This window comes from Alosa sapidissima, chromosome 14 (assembly GCF_018492685.1).
Source record: "Alosa sapidissima isolate fAloSap1 chromosome 14, fAloSap1.pri, whole genome shotgun sequence".
Taxonomy (NCBI): Eukaryota; Metazoa; Chordata; class Actinopteri; order Clupeiformes; family Clupeidae; genus Alosa; species Alosa sapidissima.
Window position 1 is genome coordinate 27,539,743 of NC_055970.1, and position 20,805 is coordinate 27,560,547.

Consider the following 20,805-nt stretch of genomic DNA (forward strand, 5'->3'; position numbering starts at 1 on the left):
CCGGTAGTTCCAAACTCATACTCTGAGATTAAGCAATAGCCATTGCTTCATTCTCTTTATTTATTTCTATAGATTTTGGAGTTGGCTAAATTGGCGTACTTCTGTGCTTGCAATACCTAATTTGAGTGTGTTATTGTAACGGGTGCCAGCTAGCATAGATGTGCATGTGGAACGTTAGTAAACCTTACTCCCCGACGCCTTAGCGACGCTCGACTTCCAATCCGAGGTGCTGCTGTTGGCAGGTTCGAGTCCAGACATGTGTAGGGCTGAACTACGCGGTTCAACACAATGCAGGTTACATTTAGGATGATAATTGCATAGACATAAAGTGTGCAATAGCAAGTACCCGGATGGTGCACTTGTAATGGTCAAGAAGTTCGGTGTAGAACAATGGACACTTTTAGCCTTCAACGGACACCATCTTGGCTACATATCACGCGGTTGAGGATATATGTTCATGCTTTGACAAAGTACGATCATGTCGCTGTGAAATAGAGGACTAGCCTGACGTCTTCATACTCAAATTCTAGTCAGAATATGAGTCTGATACTGCTCCATTGGGATGTGATTATGGGCAGTGTTTCAACCGATAGCCTACAGGGGGTGAATCCTGTAAACGGCTAGTATTAGAGACAGGCGTCTATATGAGACAGGCCTTTGATTCCTTTTACACAAAACTTTTCCTCTGCAAAGATGGAAAATATTATCAAATTAATTATTTTGACAACAGTCAACTTACATTTCAAATCATAGCCTACTTCTTTCTCTTAATTGCCATGGCGGTACACATTTAGAATAAAGAATAACGTTTGTGAACCCTTTTGTTTTGTTGCCAGCATAAAAACAAGCTTACCATCGGCCTATCCGCAAATTTGAAACAAAAGGGATGAATTGATGTCGAAGTCGGACATAGGCATAGTTCATATTAAAAAAAAAGTCATACCATTTGGAACTCTAGCTTTTTCCCGTCTTTTAATGTCATGTAATCATAACGTTAGCGTGCGCAGTCTGCACCTTATGGCTTAAACAGACGATCTGACGAGTTTTAGAAGATTAAATACAACTCGAAACTAAAAAACAGACCAGACCTCTATGAGACCGGCCTTTAACCCAAACATGTAGCCACATCAGGCGTTTAAAAGAGACAGGCCTCTATTTGGGACTCGGCTATTATTTGAAGTTTTAAGGTAATTGGGCTATGGTTTTTCTACAGGAATGGCATGTTTGAACGGGCACTGCACTAGTTTCCATTAAATGCATGGAGTTGGACTTGAGACTACACTATTCTTTTTAAATTCACACATGCAGATGAATAACTAGAAGGTGGAAGGGAAGTTGGCGGCTGAAGCAGACTTATGCATAGATTGAACTGCTGGTGATGTAATTAAGCTGTAAATTCTTTAAGTGAAGGGGTTAACGTTAGCCCTAAAGTTTTTGTGTGATAATTGTCGTTCAATGGTGAACCATTTATGTGAGGATATTAGCCTGTACAGATCCACAAATCGGGCTAGCTATATCCACACCATTGCGTTTTTGTTTGAAAACATTTGTTTGAACATCACTTTTGTGACATTAACTCCAATCATCCTGACTACTGACGTTTCCAAACCCCCAAAGCAGAGTGAGGCTCCATTTCAGTCTGGAAACTCCAGGGTTTCATTTTAATGTGGAAAGACAGAAACAGAGACTTTTGAAAATGATTATAAAGCCACCCATATTTACTTCCTGATTAAGCCTCATCAGTTACGATCACTCTCCTTCACGTGACCCTTTTCCAGAAGAAAACAATTTCCATATGTAGATAAATGGTTATATGACATGCATTTTCAGGCATGTGGTATGGACGCAGATCTGAAACAGAACTAAAAATCCTTGTTTGGACGAAGATTGGTTTCGTTTGAAAACTGTGGTTTTCTGTGGAAAACTGTGGACGTAGCCAGTCCAATACCCACCCACTCACAGATTTTTGTCTGAATGCTACACAAATCTAAGATGGCCTCTTCAGTTTTTGAAAATATCAAATGCCACTGCGTTTGTACTGGTGACGCTAGCGTGTGCTTGTGCGTATGTTTGACAGAGAGTATGCTAGAGAGAGAGTCTGCTGGAGAGTTTGGAATCACGTTGCCTGCCCACACACTTTACAAAGTGATAAGCGCTCAAGCTTCAACTGCCGATTTCTCAGTAATGATGTGCCTGTTCTGCCTCCAGGTGTGCTCTGACAACAAACTGATGGAACAGCATGCCGCTACAATGCAGATACAGTTTATACTTGACAACTTACAATAAAAGGACAGACATCTGAACAGATGTTTGGAAAAGTTTATTTTTGAGTAAAACTACAGTTAATTAGTTTCTACAACATCATTGGTTTATGATGATACTCATGTCCACTGAAGACTGAGCAATGATGTAAAAAGGTGGATACCCTGTATACTGTAAAAGGGAACCGTCCTTTAGTTCACAAGACTGGTCAGAGAATGGTCAAGTCTTGACCATTTCTGTACAGTCATAACGAATGGTAGGGGGCAATTTAACATGAAAATGTAAATATTTGTTTTCAAAAATATATAAAATATTACCAAATTGTATATATTGTTATACCAAATTACACAATGTGTATGTATGTGCTTGTGTGTGAGTAACCTGCAGTCTGTCTATAAGCAGACTGTGTTAAGGCAAGCCAACACGATTATACTGTATCTCATCCAACTCATGTTCTACAAAATGAATACTAGCTCCTGCCATAAGGGAGGCCATAAGGTTGGCCACATTGTCATTTGAACAGATTTAAAAATGTTTTTATCCCTGACCAGTAACAGCCTACTCTTACATGGCAGCAAATGCAATAGGAATGGAATAGATATAGAAACCTTTTTTTAATTATTTATTGATGATTGACCATTTGCCAAGTGTAGTGCTTCTCTGTACTCTGTACTAGAATGATAGTATTTTAATGTTTAATTAACAGTATGTTTTAATAATTATGTTTGTAGCTGTCTTATCCAGTCTTGAGTCTTATGTTTCTAGAATGACTGATAGTCCTACACAGTAGGAAAGTAAAGTGAATCTTGAATGAGAAAGAGAAGGAGATGGGAAATTTGTAGGATATATTACCTGGGGCCAGGAGAAGAGGGTGGAGAGGAGGATGATGATGGAAAAGCAAATTTGCGTGAGCTGGCTGTGAATTCTTCCAAAGAGTCCACCAGTTCAGGCATCCCAGGTGATGTACTCACAGTCTCTGTGACAACCAACTCAGGATCCAGAATGAAGAGCTCATCCTGCGAGATCTCAGTCACATAGTTCAGGTGCTCCTAAAAAAATTAATTGGGTCAATCATTTTGATTGACTCATACAGTATGTTATATTTCTGTATATATATATATATATATATAGCTATAGATATAGATAGATAGAAATTCATCTCATGAATTAGAATTCATCATGATGTTACAGCAGCAATTAATAATATTAAAGTGTAACTCTGTAGCGGAAAAACAACCTAGGGTCTATTTTATATCTGCAGATCTGCTTAAACGTAAGGCATGTTTGTATTGTAAGATTCAGCAAGATCTGTGCAACGCTGCAAGATTGAAAGTGCCCACTGATTTGACGATACCGGACCAGGAAGCCATGGAATTGTCTTCCTACAGATACAGGTCTTGTATAACCTCTCTGTACACTTTCAAAGTTGACAATACTTCGGTTTGTCAGAAGAAACCCTTACCACACTACCACAGAAGTGTAATTATATTTTGAGCATTGTTAGAAAAAAATAGTATAAAATAGTGATGTGGCACCTTGCCCTGTTAGCGTCACTGTAAGCCCATTCAGTGATAAAATGGTCTTGCCCAAAACGTCACCAATTAACATAAATTTGCTCTCAATCAAACTTTTGAAGTTGTTAATTACCGTAAATAGACCTTAGGTTGTTTTTACTCCAGAGTTACACTTTAACATAATCACACACATACATAAAAAACAAATAAATACAATTATGATATGAAGTCAATTGATTGTAAACATGTACGTAATGCTGTACAAAGGGGATAAACTAATGCACCGTATAGATTGAGGATGTTTAAGTCAGGGTTTTGCAATACACTTGATTTCAGTTAAACTGTTTTGCAGAAAATAATTACCTGTGCACGATCAATCCTGTAAAAGCGGTCTGCAGTAGTAGCTGTTGACAAGAGAACAATCAGACAATATTAATTATTATAGAGAAAAGACACTAAGGCATGAATTCATAAATTAAACCCACCAGTAAACCTACATGGCCCACTACAACATCTGCATATTAAATTTAGCCTATTAACCAATTAACCAAGACAACTGTCCAACAGTCACAGTCTTATTATTGTCAGACACACATTTTGCAACAACAATGTGATCAGTATGGTAATGAGGTTAAAGGGACACCAGGCAACGTTTTCGTGTTAATTAATCATCTTCGTAAGTCGGTATATGGTTAAATTACTCATTACGGGCCGAATGAAGGCTCTCTAGCCCGCCCCTACTGCCTGTAGGAAGAATATCCCACTTGCAAGTTCGGTGTATCCTACCCGCCGACCGAAGCAGGATCAGTTTACAGCACAGAGGCAGGCTAACGAAACGCTAGAGATTGTTGCAAACGTGTGTATAATGGCAGAGCCGGTGAAGAAGCAGCGAAAACCCTTGACGGAAGACGCGAAGAAAAGGAAAAGAGCTTCAGACCGAGCGAGGGGGAGTTTCGTAGAGAAAAAGCATCAGCCTTGCCTAGTGTCCCTTTAAGATTAGTGTAAGAATGCTGAAAAGGATTCAAAAGGATTCTGAATTGAAGTTCCTCCTTTTAAGACAGAATTACATCATAAGCCGGTCTATTCATTACAGAACATACTAGTTATTCCCTTGTGATTGACAGCTGTTTTACAGGATTCTCTAATACACTGCTGTGTACAGAATGATAGTTTTCAGATAATTTGTGAATTGGTTTTAGAGAGTTAAGAGTCTTCCTAAATATGCATAGGTTTTCCCAGACTTCTGGTCTACTTTTAGTGCGCTGTAATACCTCTGTCAAATAGATAAATACAAATATAATAAATGAAGAGTCCTAAAGTTAAGACTAACACACCTATTATTGTTATTATAAAGATTTATCTTAAATCAACCAGTTAGGAGCTACTTTTGGCCCTATGATGCTTTGTGAATATGGGATCATCAAGTCATCTTTTGGTATCGATTTAGTCTCAGTTATGTGAGGAAAGTTTTCCTCATTCAAGCCGAATGGCCTCACCACTGTGGCTGAACAACAGATTGAGGGATTATGGCCTTTTGAATGAGACAATGGCCTTAAGCAGTACACTATTTAACTGTGTACAGCAAAACATTAACAAGGAAAATGTAATTGTGAGGGTGGGTTCAACGGGTTGAACAGATTTTGCTGTAGGTCTCTGAAAAGGTTAAAATGGTTCTGATAATGTGTTCTACCTAAAGGAGACATACAACATGTATTAAGTAGCTCACCTCTAATTAAGACGGAGAGACCTGGTAGTTCTAAGAATGCTTAATCAAAGTGTTGACCTTATTAGCCTCTTGAGTATAAAAATAAACTGAAGTTGGACAGAAATACAAATCACCTCAGCCTTAAATGGGCTTCATTTGAACAAACAGAATGGAGTCATTAATTCTGTGTCCTAGGTCAGAGACAGGACAATGTAACAAAGCTCATGAGAAGTGTGTGTGAGTGTGTGTGTGTGTGTGTGTGACAGATAGAGAGAGAGAGAGATTATTGGCTCAATTTTAAAGTATACACAGTACATTCTAGTGGTTTGTGGATTTCAATATTACATAAAAATGCTTCAGCGAAGTTATAAAAAAGGGTCCATTATATAATTCGTCAGCATCCGTGATTCAGCAACATAGCTCAGTTGGTCAGACACTCAGCCCTATAGGGCTGTCCATCTAATGAGTTATCTGGTAGGCAGAGGAGCTGCTGCTGAGGAGGGCCAGTGCTGAGTGGGTGCAGATGAGCAGAAAGATACAGTGAGATATGAGAGTATCTGCCAAGAGCCTATCACCCCTTCTCACCCCCATCAAACACACAAGCACACAATTTCCTCTGATTTTGCATACGAATGCAAGGGGAACTGCATTATGAATAATACTTATTTATTATTTATTTATTTGTTCAAATTTCAAATAAAATATTTGTTTTTGATTTATTTGTTAATCCGAATTTATTTTTACTTCTACCTAGTATTCACCTTCATAAAAATGCTGATCTAGACAGTAGCCTATCTGCCTTAATGCATGGATCTCGTTGTGTTTAATTTTAAAATCACATTGGAAGAGGCATAGACAAAAAGTTAGCTTGAGAAAGGAAGAAAGATGTGTCAATTACGTGAGACACTGTTGTGCTTTTGTTTTGAGACAGTCAGAAGCGGTCATAGACAGTAGCTTATCTGCCTTAATGCACGGATCTTGTAATACGTCTTTAGTCAATTGAGTGTTTCTTAACTTTTTTGACACTGTTTTTTTAGAAGCTACTCGTTTAGACATGTTTTCTTGTGAATCTAGGATCAGCAAACTCACATGGTAAACATGAATAAATTGTGAATTAAATAAATACAGCTCACACCTCCCTCTGCTCTATGCACATTCTTCCATTCCTCAGTCAGCCTTTAAACCTTTGGAATATTTTTTTCAAGAAATGGCTGAACATTAATCTGCTGCTCTGGTCTCCCAGAAAGAGGGGAGTGATTTCATGAGGCCTTGAAGAGCTCTACTAAACAAGCACAGCATTTTTCACACCCTTCAACCATCCCCTCAAGCTCATTTGTATAGTGTTTAATGGACTTCAGATGCTTTGCTGAAATGCTGCGGTATTAATCCTAATCTTTTTTTATATTGATGGTGTTTTTGTTCATTAATTAATGTCTCATAATGAAATTTTTGGAGAGGAAAAAATACTCAGGCAATCATCAAATAATGCATGCAGCTGTTGGAATTGCGTTGGAATTCTGGACACCAACACTAAATGAGGCTGTGTTTAATACACACCAATCTTACAAAAGACCACTCTGGCAGCCAGTCTGGCCTGACAGGGCAGCAACCAACCCAGGCTGAGTGTTCATAGGAGTTGATCTGGACTGATATTCAATTAAACCAGGAAGAACAGTGACTCACTCCTCCACTTTTAGGACATGAGATGGGAATGACAGATCGTTGGCATAGCAGCTGCTTCATTAGAAGTAAAAATATCAGCAGATATACACTCCTTTCCAACTGTCCATTTGCCATAACCCTTGCCTGATATCTTGTAAAAAACATTTATACAAGTCACCAGCAGACATAGTTTACACCAAGGCATTTGATCCTCTGCAGAATTTGATCAATTTATCTGTAAGTAATCTAGCATAGAATAGCATTGCCTTAGGCCAAAGGTGTACTTCTGCAGACATGGGGCCCTACTTTGACGATCTAAAAACGCATGGTCAGTGGCGAAAAGCTTAAATACATTTAGGGGTGTGTCCAGTTCACATTCGGGGTGGTTTTGTTATCAAGCGTCTGGCGCAAATTTCAAAAGGTTGTTCTTCTGTTTCTTAACCAGTCATGGGTGTGTTTTGGGCGTAACTTCCTTTCAACTAATGAGAGTGACATCTGCATTCCCTTTAACAGCAAGCAGTGCAACTTCAAACAACGCATCGGTATTTTGCCAGTCAGCGGCATATTTTGAAGGAATCTGCTCGCATGCGAGACCGGGATTCTACTAAACCTTGCTTTACTAAAACCCGTTTGTGCAAACCTGTTGCATTCTGCACTCGCTTATTATTTGAACACACAGGCAAAGTGAAACTATCATCACTGTGGTCTCATAAGCAAAACAGTTCTACACAGTTATTTACTTTCACTATTGATTGACAATCGAAAACATAGCCTGAAAAAAGCAACCCTTACCCCAATAATGTTCGAATGACTGAATAAAAATCCTAAGGCTATTTATCCTGCAAAAAAGTTTGGGACTGCTTGCTAAGAGCTGTTTACATCTCGTGACAGTTAGTCTTCAGCTGTGCTTTACATGAGCTTTTCGCTATAGATCAGGTTTTTCTTGGTCAATTTTGGATCATGCGCCAGACCACATCTCCTGCCACAGCCCTGGGTACAAGGATTAATAAAAGTGAAGCGCATGGTGCAATATCCGCCACTGACTGGGTGTAAGATAAAGAATAAGCTTTGTGTCGGGCTTTCAGCAAGCGTTTCTGATCGACAGAACAGAGGCCATTGTCTGTTACATGGTGCAGATGATTACAAACTTAATCTGCACAGGCCACACAAACTCTCCATGCAACGCCAAATTTTGTGTCCATGCAGACTGTGTGCACTGACTGCACAAGTGCATGTGATTGTCAAGTAATACCTTAAGGCCAAGAGATAATAAAATATATTTATGCTAATTATTATTTTAGCAGAGTATTTTTTGCTAACATCTAATCCTGTCGTACAATATTCTAAGTTTGCCGATTTGGTGGAGGGAGGTTACAGTGCCTGAGGGGTAAAAGATTCAAATGAGAGTGAAAGGTTTAAGAAAGAAAATAAACCAAAATGAGGTGATGGATATTAGCATGGCTCTAATAGAAATCCATACTCACAGTCCAGGAAGCACCACTTTGGTGAAAGCCTCTGAGAGGACAGGGTCTTTGATTTGTTCCCATCGCCCTCCTAGGAGAAAAAGCGGGCAACAAGATTATTTCTACAGCAGTTCTCTCTATAGACTGCTGTAGAAATGAGATTGGAAAGCCTTAACCCCATTTTGTCTGGGCAGCTGGTTTATTAACTAAGGCATAAGCCTAGCATAATGAAACCCTTCTGTGTCTCAGCCAGTGACACTGCCCTTTCACAGAACACTCACTTTTTAGCGAGCTTCACAGAAGGGCTTCTGTAAACCATTACACATTTACTTGAACTTCCAACTTTTGTGATTAGCTGATCTGTTGAATACTTGCACAGTGAAGAATAATGTTTATCAGGTGAAATATCAATAGCATCCCTGACTTTAACACATTTAGGCAATTTGCTACTTTGAAAAACCATCACTAGCACAGAGAAGATATTTTCTGCTTGTTAACGCTGCCTTAATGACATAGTGCAGAGATGTACAGTGATGTAACATTACAGAGATGTCCACCACTTGTTTACTCCATAGTCACGTGTATAAATACAGAACTGCAAATTATCTGACCTGATATCAGATAGATGAAGATTGAGCAGCTTGCTTTCACCATTAATTGCAGACTGTATAAAATTATTATTTAATAAAATAGGATGCAGCTACAGTATAACTGTATAGTGTCATGTCATCTCCTGACCCAATTAAAGAGAACACTGTGTGCTTGGAATGTGTAATGAATTAAAGACCCATGCACACCCCACATCAGCAGCACACACACATCAAAACAACCATGCAACAACTTCAACAAAGTAATTAAATGTACACATAATAACATACAGGCAAAACTACAAAACAGCATAAACCACAAACCTAGACCATAGGTACCGGATTGGGGGTATGAAGAGTGGGGATCAATGTGCACATCTTTACATCCCATTTTACTACTTCATAAGGGAATTCGGTTGGTTTGCTGGCAGCACTATGTATTCTAAAATACGAAATCATTAATGTTTTCAAAGTACCTACACATGTAGTTTATTAGATTGTAAAATAGCATTTGACTGTAAAAGGCATTTGACTTCCCCTTTTTGTATAAAGTGTATGTTTTAGTAACATCGTGCTTCATCCTGCTGTCAACTGATGTGCAAGAGGATGAACTGCACAGCAGATTGAGACAGGAAATCTGACTTAACAGGAGCATGTGCAAAGAATGATAATGCCCCATTCTCAGAGAAGGACAATAATTCAAACAGTACAGCAAGCTGGGAAGACCGCTATAAAACCATATAACAGCCAACTGCAATGGTCCGATATTTTATTTTGATTACTACCCCCAGCCCCGGCACCTGACCTAGACCTGATTTAATGCTGTGCACAGAGGAGGGAGAGGAACATAGAGGAACAAGGAGGAAAGGATCTCGATAAAATAGGGACTGCTACGAAGGCCTGGGGAGTCAATATGCAGAACTATCAGTTAAACACAAACTGGGAAAGGAAGATCTAAATATGTTTTTAATAATTTAACATGTTATGGTATTCCAATGCTGACTGGCTCAACAAAACAATACTGCATAGGATTTGTGGAAACAGACCCACTGCAGGGGGGAAACAACATCTGGCATCTGGAGGCAGGAAGTTGCAGCATCTGTTAGCGCCAGATATTTTGATTAGGCTACTTCAACAGCTTCTCCCTCAACACTGAAGCAAAATTACTTCCCCATGTAAATGAAAAGCTCATAGATATTCATTCAGGAGTTACATCCTTGATGTATCTTGAGTGACAAAGTGTGATTTTTAATATTTATATACAATATTATTTTGTTAAAATAAAACTAACATGAGGACAAAAAATTAATTACATGTATCATAAACCTGCAGTTGGATTGTTTTGCAATGGTAAACAAAAGCTAAATAACCCAACTGCAGCTTGATTGAATGTCTGATTGAAAAAATATTTATTTGTTGTTTGTTATTTATTTATTTGTATCAGATTTCAATATCTCTATGGAGAACTTAAATTTGGGAGAGTTACTGTTTCAGCCGAGCTTTCATTTTATGAGGAAATTTCCCATTTCAGACTTGTTCCTCATGGTGATCCAGGATTCAAAGTTTCCCTATTACAAACCTGGAGCACCAATCGCTGAAAAGAGGGATGAAAAGAGATGAAGTCCTGCAGAAGAGCCCACAGCATTAGACAAGGAGCACAAAGACAAACCCATTTCCAAGGTCCCTTGTAAACTGAGGGGAAATGCACAACTTCAGTGACTTTGGTCCTGTCCCCAAAAGCTCCCCTTACTGTATATATAAACTTAAAATCAATTTGAGTAATCCTTGTGAGACTGTCTGATGATGCTATATTGACAAGTATGACTACACTCCTTGTACTCCTATATGGTCTGGTTAGGTCACTGGATAGAATCACAATAATACCTTTAAACCAAAAATAAACAATGAAATTATGTTTCTTCTAAATATTCAGTCAATTCTCTATGCTTAGTTATACTTGCCTACTTTTCTATATCATACAAATCTAAAGTATCTGCTATGCATCTGGTATATGTTAGGCTTGCTGAAATATGCCTCTATGAATGGGCCTATAGCCATTAAGACATAGGTCAGGAAGGTCAGAGAAGTATTTCTGTGTTTCAAATGAACCAAAATGACATATAGCTGATACCAAGAGCCATCCTCCATCAACCAGAACAGGTCTAAGGGCATATTCCACAACAGCAAGTCAAGGGACACGTTTGGGTTAGAATACTTTGAGTATGGAGAAAAGAAAACAGAGTGCAGTCACACCACACAATGAGGCTTCTATTCCACCACAAATTTCATGCACTATTTACTGCATTGGGCATTTTATTAAAAGCTGTGCGGAGTGGATTGAAAGGTTGTGGGGAGTGGGTTTACTTTTTTAAGGCACAGTTCTATTCACTGTCCCTGGAACACTGTTGCACACATGTCCAGCAAAGTGGGCAATTCAGTGTATGGGGAAAACCAGCAGTAATGCATGGGTGGCTATATTTCCAGGTCTTTTGTTTTCTTGCATTCAGACACTCTCAGATTTCATCCTCACAGTTTTTCTGCCTGCATATTCTCCTTACCTCTTGTAGCCTCTCAATGTGAGAGCGGCATGTTTCCAGGTCACTGTCTCCTGGAACAACAATGAGTCCCAGTGGGATGGCTAAGAGACAAATAGATGGGGAGAGGGAGAGAGATGGAGAGAGATGGAGATGGATGAGGAAAATGGTTACACACTAATGTACACCTTAGGTCAGACTGTTAGTAAACACTTGACCCAAACTGCCCGATGTCTGCATGTAATACTAGAAATCAGACAACTCAGCTCCCTGTAGCTTTGTTTGCTATGTAGGACTACTTTTACACCAAAAACACAGACATTTTGAAACAGAAAGGTACAAAAAAACAGTTTGAATTCACTCACAAAATATACCCCAGAGCACACACAAACACACACACACACACACACACACACACACACACACACACACACACACACACACACAGTCATAAACACATATTGGATACAGTATACTACTTTGCCTTCTACTTTCAACATCACATATTGGATGTACAGTATACTACTTTGCTTTCTACATCACATATTGGATGTACAGTATACTATTTTGCTTTCTACTTTCAACATCACATATTGGATGTATACTACTTTGCCTTCTACTTTCAACATCCTCACCTGAACGGTGCCATACAAGTTATTGTCACTATTTGAAAACATTTATTATAATAACTAAAACTATTATACGAGTTATACTACTAGGTGCGGTAGAAGTGTTTATTAATATCTAATTGAACGAGAAGCATTCCACGAGTGTGGATATCCCAGGATGAATGTTCAGATAAACATGTTGATTAACATGAGGACAAGTGAGTAGCAGATTATTGTGCACATAGCCACATATAGCCCTCATTTTTTTTGGCATCCAGCCCAAACCAAAGTTGAGGGTATATCCTTTACCAACCCCACTCTCACTCACGCCATATTGCTAAATTAATACTATAAATATTACTAATGTAAACCTAAAAAAATCTGATCATAAGCCATTAGTGAGTGTTCAGTCAAAAAGCCAATCTATTGCAATGCAGTTCTAAGTCACTGACTTGCAGTCTATCAAACAGAGATTTCTGAATAAAAAAAAAAGCTCATGCCTGTGGAGGTCTTCAAGAATCCCAGGCAAAGTCAGAGAAGTGGGTTGGGGGATGGGGGAAATACAGGCTTCTTCACTGAGGAATGTTCGGTTGCTTAGCAACCACTGAACAGTCAGTCTGTAATTCAATTCAAGTTCACTCGACTCTCTATTTTTCTCTCTGTTCCTGCTCTTTTTTAGCACTGGCTCTGTTGTCAGAGTTCTTTAGGTATCAAGCAACTGTGACAACAGCAAAAAGGGTAGCAGCAGCATGATATATTTTTGGATCAAAGGCAAGTGAAGAGAGCAAAAGCCAGCTTTGTTTACCATAGCAGATGCAAGCGTATCATCAGGGACATACACAGAATCACCAAGCCACAATGAATGTTACAGGCAGGAATGATTAAAGCAAGACACAAACACACCATGCCATACTGCAATGGTGCTAGTAATATTGCATAATGCTTTGCACTGTTTACATAAATCTGTTTCGACAAAAGGGTACAACACAGTAAGAAGGTATGTGGGTCAGACCTCGACACAAATCACACAAATTCCATTTTTCTGAGTAAATATACTACCTAATTTCACTGGGAAGGAATGGAAAATGTCCGAGTTTCTAATAATAATTCTCATCAAAATCCCTCCATATTGTCGCATGCTAGTGAATTTGGTCTGTTCCTCAGTCTGATTTGTGCATGTGGTGACACCTAGTGTATAGGGAAATAACTATGGCGGGTAGCATCCAATTACATTAATCTGGAAATATAATAATCAACTGAAAATATGAGAACAAAAATTAAAATGCATTTGCCCAGCAGGCTGAGCAAGAGTGGAGGCTGCTCATTCAGATGCAGGCTTTACCCAGAGGACTTGTCCAACACACTCCTTCCCCCAGGCACAACAGATGCAGGCCATCAGAGCTGAAGCAGTCAAACAAAACATATTTGGAGCCAAGAAACTCCTTGAGCAATAGCCTGAAAAGAGTCTTTAGTGCATAAGCACAATATTTATGAACAGATATTGAGTAATGTATATAGATATTTCTGAATATCTATAAGCTTATTTGCAGGAAAACACTGACTGAAAGCGCTGCTAATCTTGAGAGATGATCACAGTTTTATTTTCTAAAAAGGAGTGTCAATGCCAAGTCACCACCAGAGCTGCCAAGAATATGGGCGCCTGGGTCCATTGGGCATCAATTAGTAGCAGTAATGAGCGGTTTCCTCGTTAGCGCCTGATGGCTGGTCGGAGCTAAACAGAACTGCGCCCGTTTTGTCAATATTATACACCTGCAGGGTGAAAAGGAGTTGACAGATAGAGCTATCAGTCTGTGTCCCACCCAGTGTCAGACAATCAGGGATAGACAAGGTATATCACTTCCTATGGCACCTCTACCATTTACTAATCAAACAAACTTTCTTCCCTTCTTCACAATTATCCCACCACAGTTGATGGACATATCCATGTAACAAGATTGGTGGCCAGTTTGTGTCCTTTGACATCTAGGCAGATGTTGCATTGACATTCATGTGACAGCGATGTGAGACCCCGGATGTGTTGTTGGAGGACCTAGATAAGATCTTGCTCCTGCGCACATATCACCATCTGACTGGAAGCTTTTGTTTTTGTCAAGATACTGGCTTAAAGGAACACGCCAATATTTTGGGAGTTCTTTTGTCACTTTTGGGAGATACTGCTCGCACAGAGACGAGAAGGGTATGTATCATCTTTTCTAACTCTGGGGGAGATTGTGAATAAGCTAATTATAGATGGGAAAAAATGCTAGACATACCAATTCCATGGAAGCAAGTTAAACTGATATAAAACAACACTTGAAACAGGAACAAGATATACTGTAACGTAAATGAATATATAAGTGCTTAGAAACAAGACAAAATGTTAAACACTTGGGGAATAGACCCAACCTCGCATTGTCGATTCTGCCAAGAGGAAGTAGAAACGGTAAAGCATGCGCATATCTGAACATGGCCATACACTTCAAAACATAATCATTCTGCTGGTTAATCATTCTGCTGGTGAAATGTTTCATTATTAGATTGACATCAATTGATCTACTAAATGTTGTGTACTATTTTACTGGGGTGGTGGTGGGCAAAAAAAGAAAAAAAAATATCAAGACACTGTACCAATTCAATATGTTTTGCTTTCAGAAATCTTTGTGCAAACGCTGACATTTCAATGCTCAATGCATAAAGGACATACGGTGCGTAGTAAAAAAGTAAAATACGTACAAGCCTCTTTGAGTTTCTCCTTGTCATAATGCAGGGCCTCATAGTCATGCATGCTGATGCGGTTCACACGTATCCGCAACCTCTCTGGAAAAGGCTGTTGGCTGTTGTGGACGAGACAGAAAGTAAAAATCATGTTAACAGCATAATAATACTGGGACTGTTTTACATCATGTTCTCTGTTGTGTAAACTGTAATAATTCCTCTCTATGATACAAATGTCTGATTGAACCTTGCTGTCCATTGTGATGCTACATGATCTGTTTGTTTTCTTGATCTGCCATTTATTATTTTTTTATACTATATGATCTCATATAGGCGGGGATCACATTAGCCAGCGGCAAACGTAACGCAACGCTTAGACCATAATAAGCTTTGTCTCCAAGTTCAATGCTCAGCTTGCTCAACGCTAGCGTTACGCCACCGTTCCGCTGCCGAACCATAGAGAACAATAGGAAACCTGCCGCTTGACGCTGGCTAATGTGATCCCCGCCTATATGAGATCATATAGCACAGTCCCACTGTTACAGCACTGAAGAAAAACAACAGTGCTGTAATGGATATTACAGCAATAGAATGCTTTTATGGCTTTCATAAAGACTGCAAAATGCTTCACCCCTCCCATAGGAATCACTTTCAAATAAACAGTACAAACAGGGATATTTCCTTACATAATTAATTACTGGGTATTTGCATAATGATAATCATGAATACCCAATTCAGTTTTAGTATATCACTCTCTCATGACTATCATGCATGGGTGTGCCTGAGGCTCCTGTCTGGATAGTACCAGACAGTGAGGCACATGTCACAGATAAACACTGTGGGGAGGTGCAAAGAAAGCTGCCCTTGATGACAGAACATTTATTCAAGTGGTTTACTTTACAAAATCTTAGCCAGGTTTCACAAGACTCACTCACTTTGTTTCAATTTGTCCATTGGGAAATGCTTCCAAACTAGTATCTCAGTGAGATAAAAATGAGCGGATATACTGGGCGGGTGGAGCCAGGCTAACAAAATCTGCTTCAAACCTCAGAAAAATGAATAGCAGGAACATGGCTTACTTCTTTTTTCCAGTGACTGCTATTAGAAAACATGACACTATGATATTGTGGTCTTCATCGTTAAATGTCTTTGATAAATTAATGTGGTCGTTGAAGTTCTTTCCTACCTCTTCACACCACTAAGAACACAAACACCTTGGATTTTCTGTCATGGAATATTATCCCTGCCTTATCACTGCACTCCAAAAGGAAGAAGCTACTGTACATTCAGAGGTCTACATGACAGGACATCCTCTCTGCTAAATGACTGTTCTGTTACCATAGTAATTCAATTAGTCTTCAATTCCATCTTCCACTTTATAATTGAGGATTTGTAATGGCAGATCTGTGTCGATTCCTTGACCCTTCAAGGAGCCATATAATTAGTCAAGATGTACAATGTGATCACATTGTAAAACTATAATTTAATTTCATTCATAGCAAACATGGCCTGTTCAACTTCAACAGTATTCTTTTTCTTCAGTTTAGAAGTTTGCTAATGTACCTCATTATGAACGTGTAAGTGCATCGGGTATGTAGGCAAACATATGGTGATTTAAAAACAGCAGTTCTTCAAAAATGAAATAGAATAACTGGATGGTAACTTTGAAAGTCTTGTTTTGCTACACTGCATGTATTTTTAGCCTTCCCCCAGCAGCCATATATTCAGAATGTCCATCTTTGTCAACACTTTAGGTGTCTGTTAAACTCAGTCTATGGTTAAACTTCAATGAATCCCACCAGGTCGAAGATGCCAGTCATGCACATCTATGTACCTCTTCAATCAAATGATAAGATGTATGAAAAATGATATCAATATCCACATAAAAGCATAACAGAATTCATCTCTATTAATTTCCGGCAGTGACACTTGACATCCTAGCTTGCCTCATTCAGAGGGTCACTAATGATCATTTCCTCATGTTATCCCTAGCTTTATAAAGTACAAGAAGAGGTTCAGCATTTATCAAATCATATGAGAGGATTTTACAAATGAAATTTATGCTGTCATGCAAACAAATTCTTGTTGATCCAGTGGAAGAGCAAGGTTAAAAATCTGGGTAAAAACACTTTCATAGCACATTATCAAGGTATGCATAAATCTACCAGGATCTGTATTGCATTCAACCCCATAAGTACAGCTGATACCTTGCTTCTAAAAGGATTATCGGATACGAGTGCTCATTTATTTCTTTTTCTCAGTCACTTGATGATCTTAACTCTGCTTTGGCGAGCATCAATGAGACAGATGACTAAATGGGCCAACAGCGAGCTTCACCCATACACTGTGCTGATGTGATTTCTTGGATTTCTGCCTCACTGGGGAGTTGACATCTCACTGGATGACAACCAATTCTCTACTCCTGTTAGTCAAAGGAAGACAAGGCAAAGCTGTCAGCTGCTTCAAACCTGCCTGTAGCTGCCAAGTGGCCACCTGGAGACACTCTTTCTTTGCTCTCGGGAAAGTTTGAAACAGCATTTTTGATGTATGCTTCTTTCTATAACTGTCAAAACGCCAAGCCTGTTTCTCTAAGTGGAAGCAACACGATGAAGAGAATGACAAATAACATTGCTCACTGATGGAGCAATGTGTATCATATATTTTAAACACAAAAATGTGTTGTTTAGGTGGGTGGGTGGATGAGATATCTATATTAAATGCTATACTGTATGTGTGCATGAGCTTTTTGTGTTCATGAGCCTACACTTGTCTTTGCATGTTATAATGACTACTCATGTTCATCTGCCACTCACTCATTGAGCAGTGGGATAGAGGTCCTCCTTTTGGTCTTCTGTACCATGTTAGCTTGGTTTCTCAGGGAGATATGGATGATGGAGGGGGCCAGCTTGCAAGGCTCCCCATCCACCTGCATGGGGATGGACTTGTAAGTGGTCAGGGTGACCTCCCGGCATTGGTTCAACCTCTCGCCATGGCCTCCCACCTGCAGTGTGGCCTGCAGAGATCAAAGACCAGCACGGGGTACAAGAAAGTCAGCACACAGGCTCACTGAACAGGGGACACGGCAGCATAGCTTTTAGCCCCAGCTGATGCAAACATAGGGAAACCAAGCCATCATACGTGACATTTATTTGAATGTGCTGAAGATGCCACATACATATATACGTGTATATATATATATATATATATATATATATGGCATTAATGAGAACCACTGCATGAATAAATTAATGGAACTTCCACACTTGTATAAAGTCATCCTAAAACTTCAACATAGCTAGTTGACCAATACAATGATGCCATTACAGATGCAACGCTAACTACTGTATAGATACTTCTTCTTTGCAAAGAAACAGAATGAAGAATGATCTATCAGAGAGGTCTGGAATTAAGGCCATACACGAAGACCTACCAGTGAGGTCATGGTGAAGCCGATCACCTCAATACAGCCATCATCATGGCGCTGTGGCTCAAAGTCATGGTGCTCACTTGGATTTCCCCAGGGCATGGTGCCAGCACAGTACCTACACCACACAGGAGGGCACATACACATACACATATGAAACAAATAAAGTTCGAAAAGTAGAGGTTACCTTGGATGACAAACATATAGGAGGACTTACCTTGGGATGTTCAGGAACACGAGGCATTGCAGTTTCAACTCCTGCACTTTTGAGGTGAGGTCCGTACCATCACACTAGCAGTGCAGAGAGGGGCAGAAAACACATGGGAATTCTTAGTGCACTGCACAAATGTCTTGAACCATTTTTGCAAATGCATGGTGCAATTCTTTGCTGATGTATCTAAGAATAAGTTCAAGTGTGATTCTGCCACATCAGTAAGACTTACCACAACCTTAATGTGCTTGGCCAGATCTTTAGAGCTACCCATGAGGAAGTCTGAGAACGCAGTCTAACAGAGAGAAGCAAAGCATTTGGGAGAAAGTACAGCCATCACTGCTTTCCAAATGAGTACTTTAATCATCTCCATAAAAAAAAAAAAATGTTCTGTGATTGTTCATGTTCCTCTTGCATTGACACAAAGTATACTCACCCCAGCATAGAACATCTTGTTACGGAAACGGCTGTTAAATTTCTCAGGGTTGGCTTCTAAGATTTGGACAGAGGGGAGATATGTCACTTGTGTCCCACACCATCATATGGTTTTAATTGAATACACATACTCTAATAGAAAATACAGGATTTTCCCATCATCCCATGCATAAAATGCAAATTCATGCACCACCTCTGCACACATTTCTTTACAAATAAAAGAAAACAATATATAATTCCTTCACAAATAAAAAAGAACAACATTAGCATTTCTTATTAGGTAACCAACCTCGAGATTCATGGAACTCTAATGTCACATGAGCGTCAAAGCCGAGGCTGAAGTAGTTGTTGAATACATCCAAGGGAAGCTGTTGAATATGTTAAAGACTGTGAACCGTTGTGATACAAAAACAGGATTATATCTTACAGCACTAAATACAAGCCTGGCAAACATTGAGATCCTGCTTTTACAGTGATTGAATAATACACATGATTAGATGAATATCTGTAGTGCAAGACTTATTGCTCCATGAATAATCTAGCAATATAACTGTCTGAATGTTCCTTCGATCTTTCAGAATGTAGGGTGGTGGCTTAAGGTCTTGTACTAAATCAGCTTCTCTGGGCTCTCAGCAGTGCTACCACACTCTGTTCGGAAAAGCAGGTTATTAACAGTAGGTCAGACAACAAGTCAATTACATGTCAGTGGACATCACTACAGCCATCACTCGTCTCTGTCCGACGAGTGCCCGACAAACATACAGTACACTCATGCATGCCCTAAGGACCAGTGGGACAGGAGCAAGAGGGTTGAAATGTCTACTTTATGGCCCACTGGACCTTGCATCAACTGAATTACAAAGCATCAATCACGAACTGGACATTTTTAAATCGGAAGAGGGCCTCTTAGAAGAGTAACTCTTCCCTCTCCTGCTGTTTCTAATCATCTCTATCTCTCCCCATATATCCAACACAAAAGCATGCAACCAGCAAACCCACATAATGTTACAGAGCAGAGGCTGGGCCATCATGCTGTCATAAGGGTTTAAATGGCTTCCCTCTGACCTGTTGTGCTTGCTATCTCATCTGTGTATGGTCACTCAACTCAAAGATACCAGGACACCACTGCCTATGGAACAATGGGCCTGCTATAAGGAGCTACTGAAAAGCATTTCCTGTTGACATCAGGCCCTAATGGCACCTGGGGGATAAGTTATTGTTGCTGTGTATTTCTTCTCTTACATGCGAGTCTTACATGCGAACGTTCCACCTATATGATACAGAGAGTTAAGCTTAAAATTCTGGCAAGCTGTCAGAATATGACCTCTCAGATACGTGGAATATGTGAAGAGCTACATACTTAAGCAATATAAATAGAAAACCTGGTGGGAACTTGGCCCTTGCAGATGTGCATCAGAACCTTCCTCATGCTGAAAAAAAGAGGCAGGGGATGAAAGAAGACTGCTTACTTTATCTGTCTGCTGGTCATCCTTCTCCTCTCCTGCAGCCTCAAGATTGGGCTCCACAATGAGGTTCCAACGGTCCAGCTGGACAACGTTCCCATCTTCGACATGAGACAAGATCTTTGACACAGGTTCATCTGTATAGCCCTATACAAAGCAGAAGAGAAGGGAACCTTTAACTTTACACTGACACTGTTCATTTTATTATTTGACACCAAATGT

At 39.5% G+C, this 20,805-nt stretch overlaps 1 protein-coding gene across 4 annotated transcripts in view; it reads right to left on the bottom strand.

Annotated features, from left to right (window-relative positions):
* dgkza (diacylglycerol kinase, zeta a) overlaps positions 1-20,805 on the bottom strand; it is a 129,936-nt gene that overhangs the window by 31,580 nt on the left and 77,551 nt on the right. For 3 of the 4 annotated variants that reach the window (XM_042061165.1, XM_042061162.1, XM_042061164.1), the window contains 13 exons: positions 20,590-20,730; positions 19,410-19,488; positions 19,122-19,177; positions 18,918-18,980; positions 18,692-18,765; positions 18,481-18,592; positions 17,864-18,063; positions 15,069-15,169; positions 11,752-11,831; positions 10,773-10,817; positions 8,628-8,697; positions 4,140-4,180; positions 3,115-3,311 (listed from right to left, as the gene is read on the bottom strand). In XM_042061165.1, coding sequence (XP_041917099.1) covers positions 3,115-3,311; positions 4,140-4,180; positions 8,628-8,697; positions 10,773-10,817; positions 11,752-11,831; positions 15,069-15,169; positions 17,864-18,063; positions 18,481-18,592; positions 18,692-18,765; positions 18,918-18,980; positions 19,122-19,177; positions 19,410-19,488; positions 20,590-20,730 — 1,259 coding nt within the window. The remainder of the gene's footprint in view (positions 1-3,114; positions 3,312-4,139; positions 4,181-8,627; positions 8,698-10,772; positions 10,818-11,751; positions 11,832-15,068; positions 15,170-17,863; positions 18,064-18,480; positions 18,593-18,691; positions 18,766-18,917; positions 18,981-19,121; positions 19,178-19,409; positions 19,489-20,589; positions 20,731-20,805) is intronic. The other variant, XM_042061163.1, reaches the window with a different exon arrangement.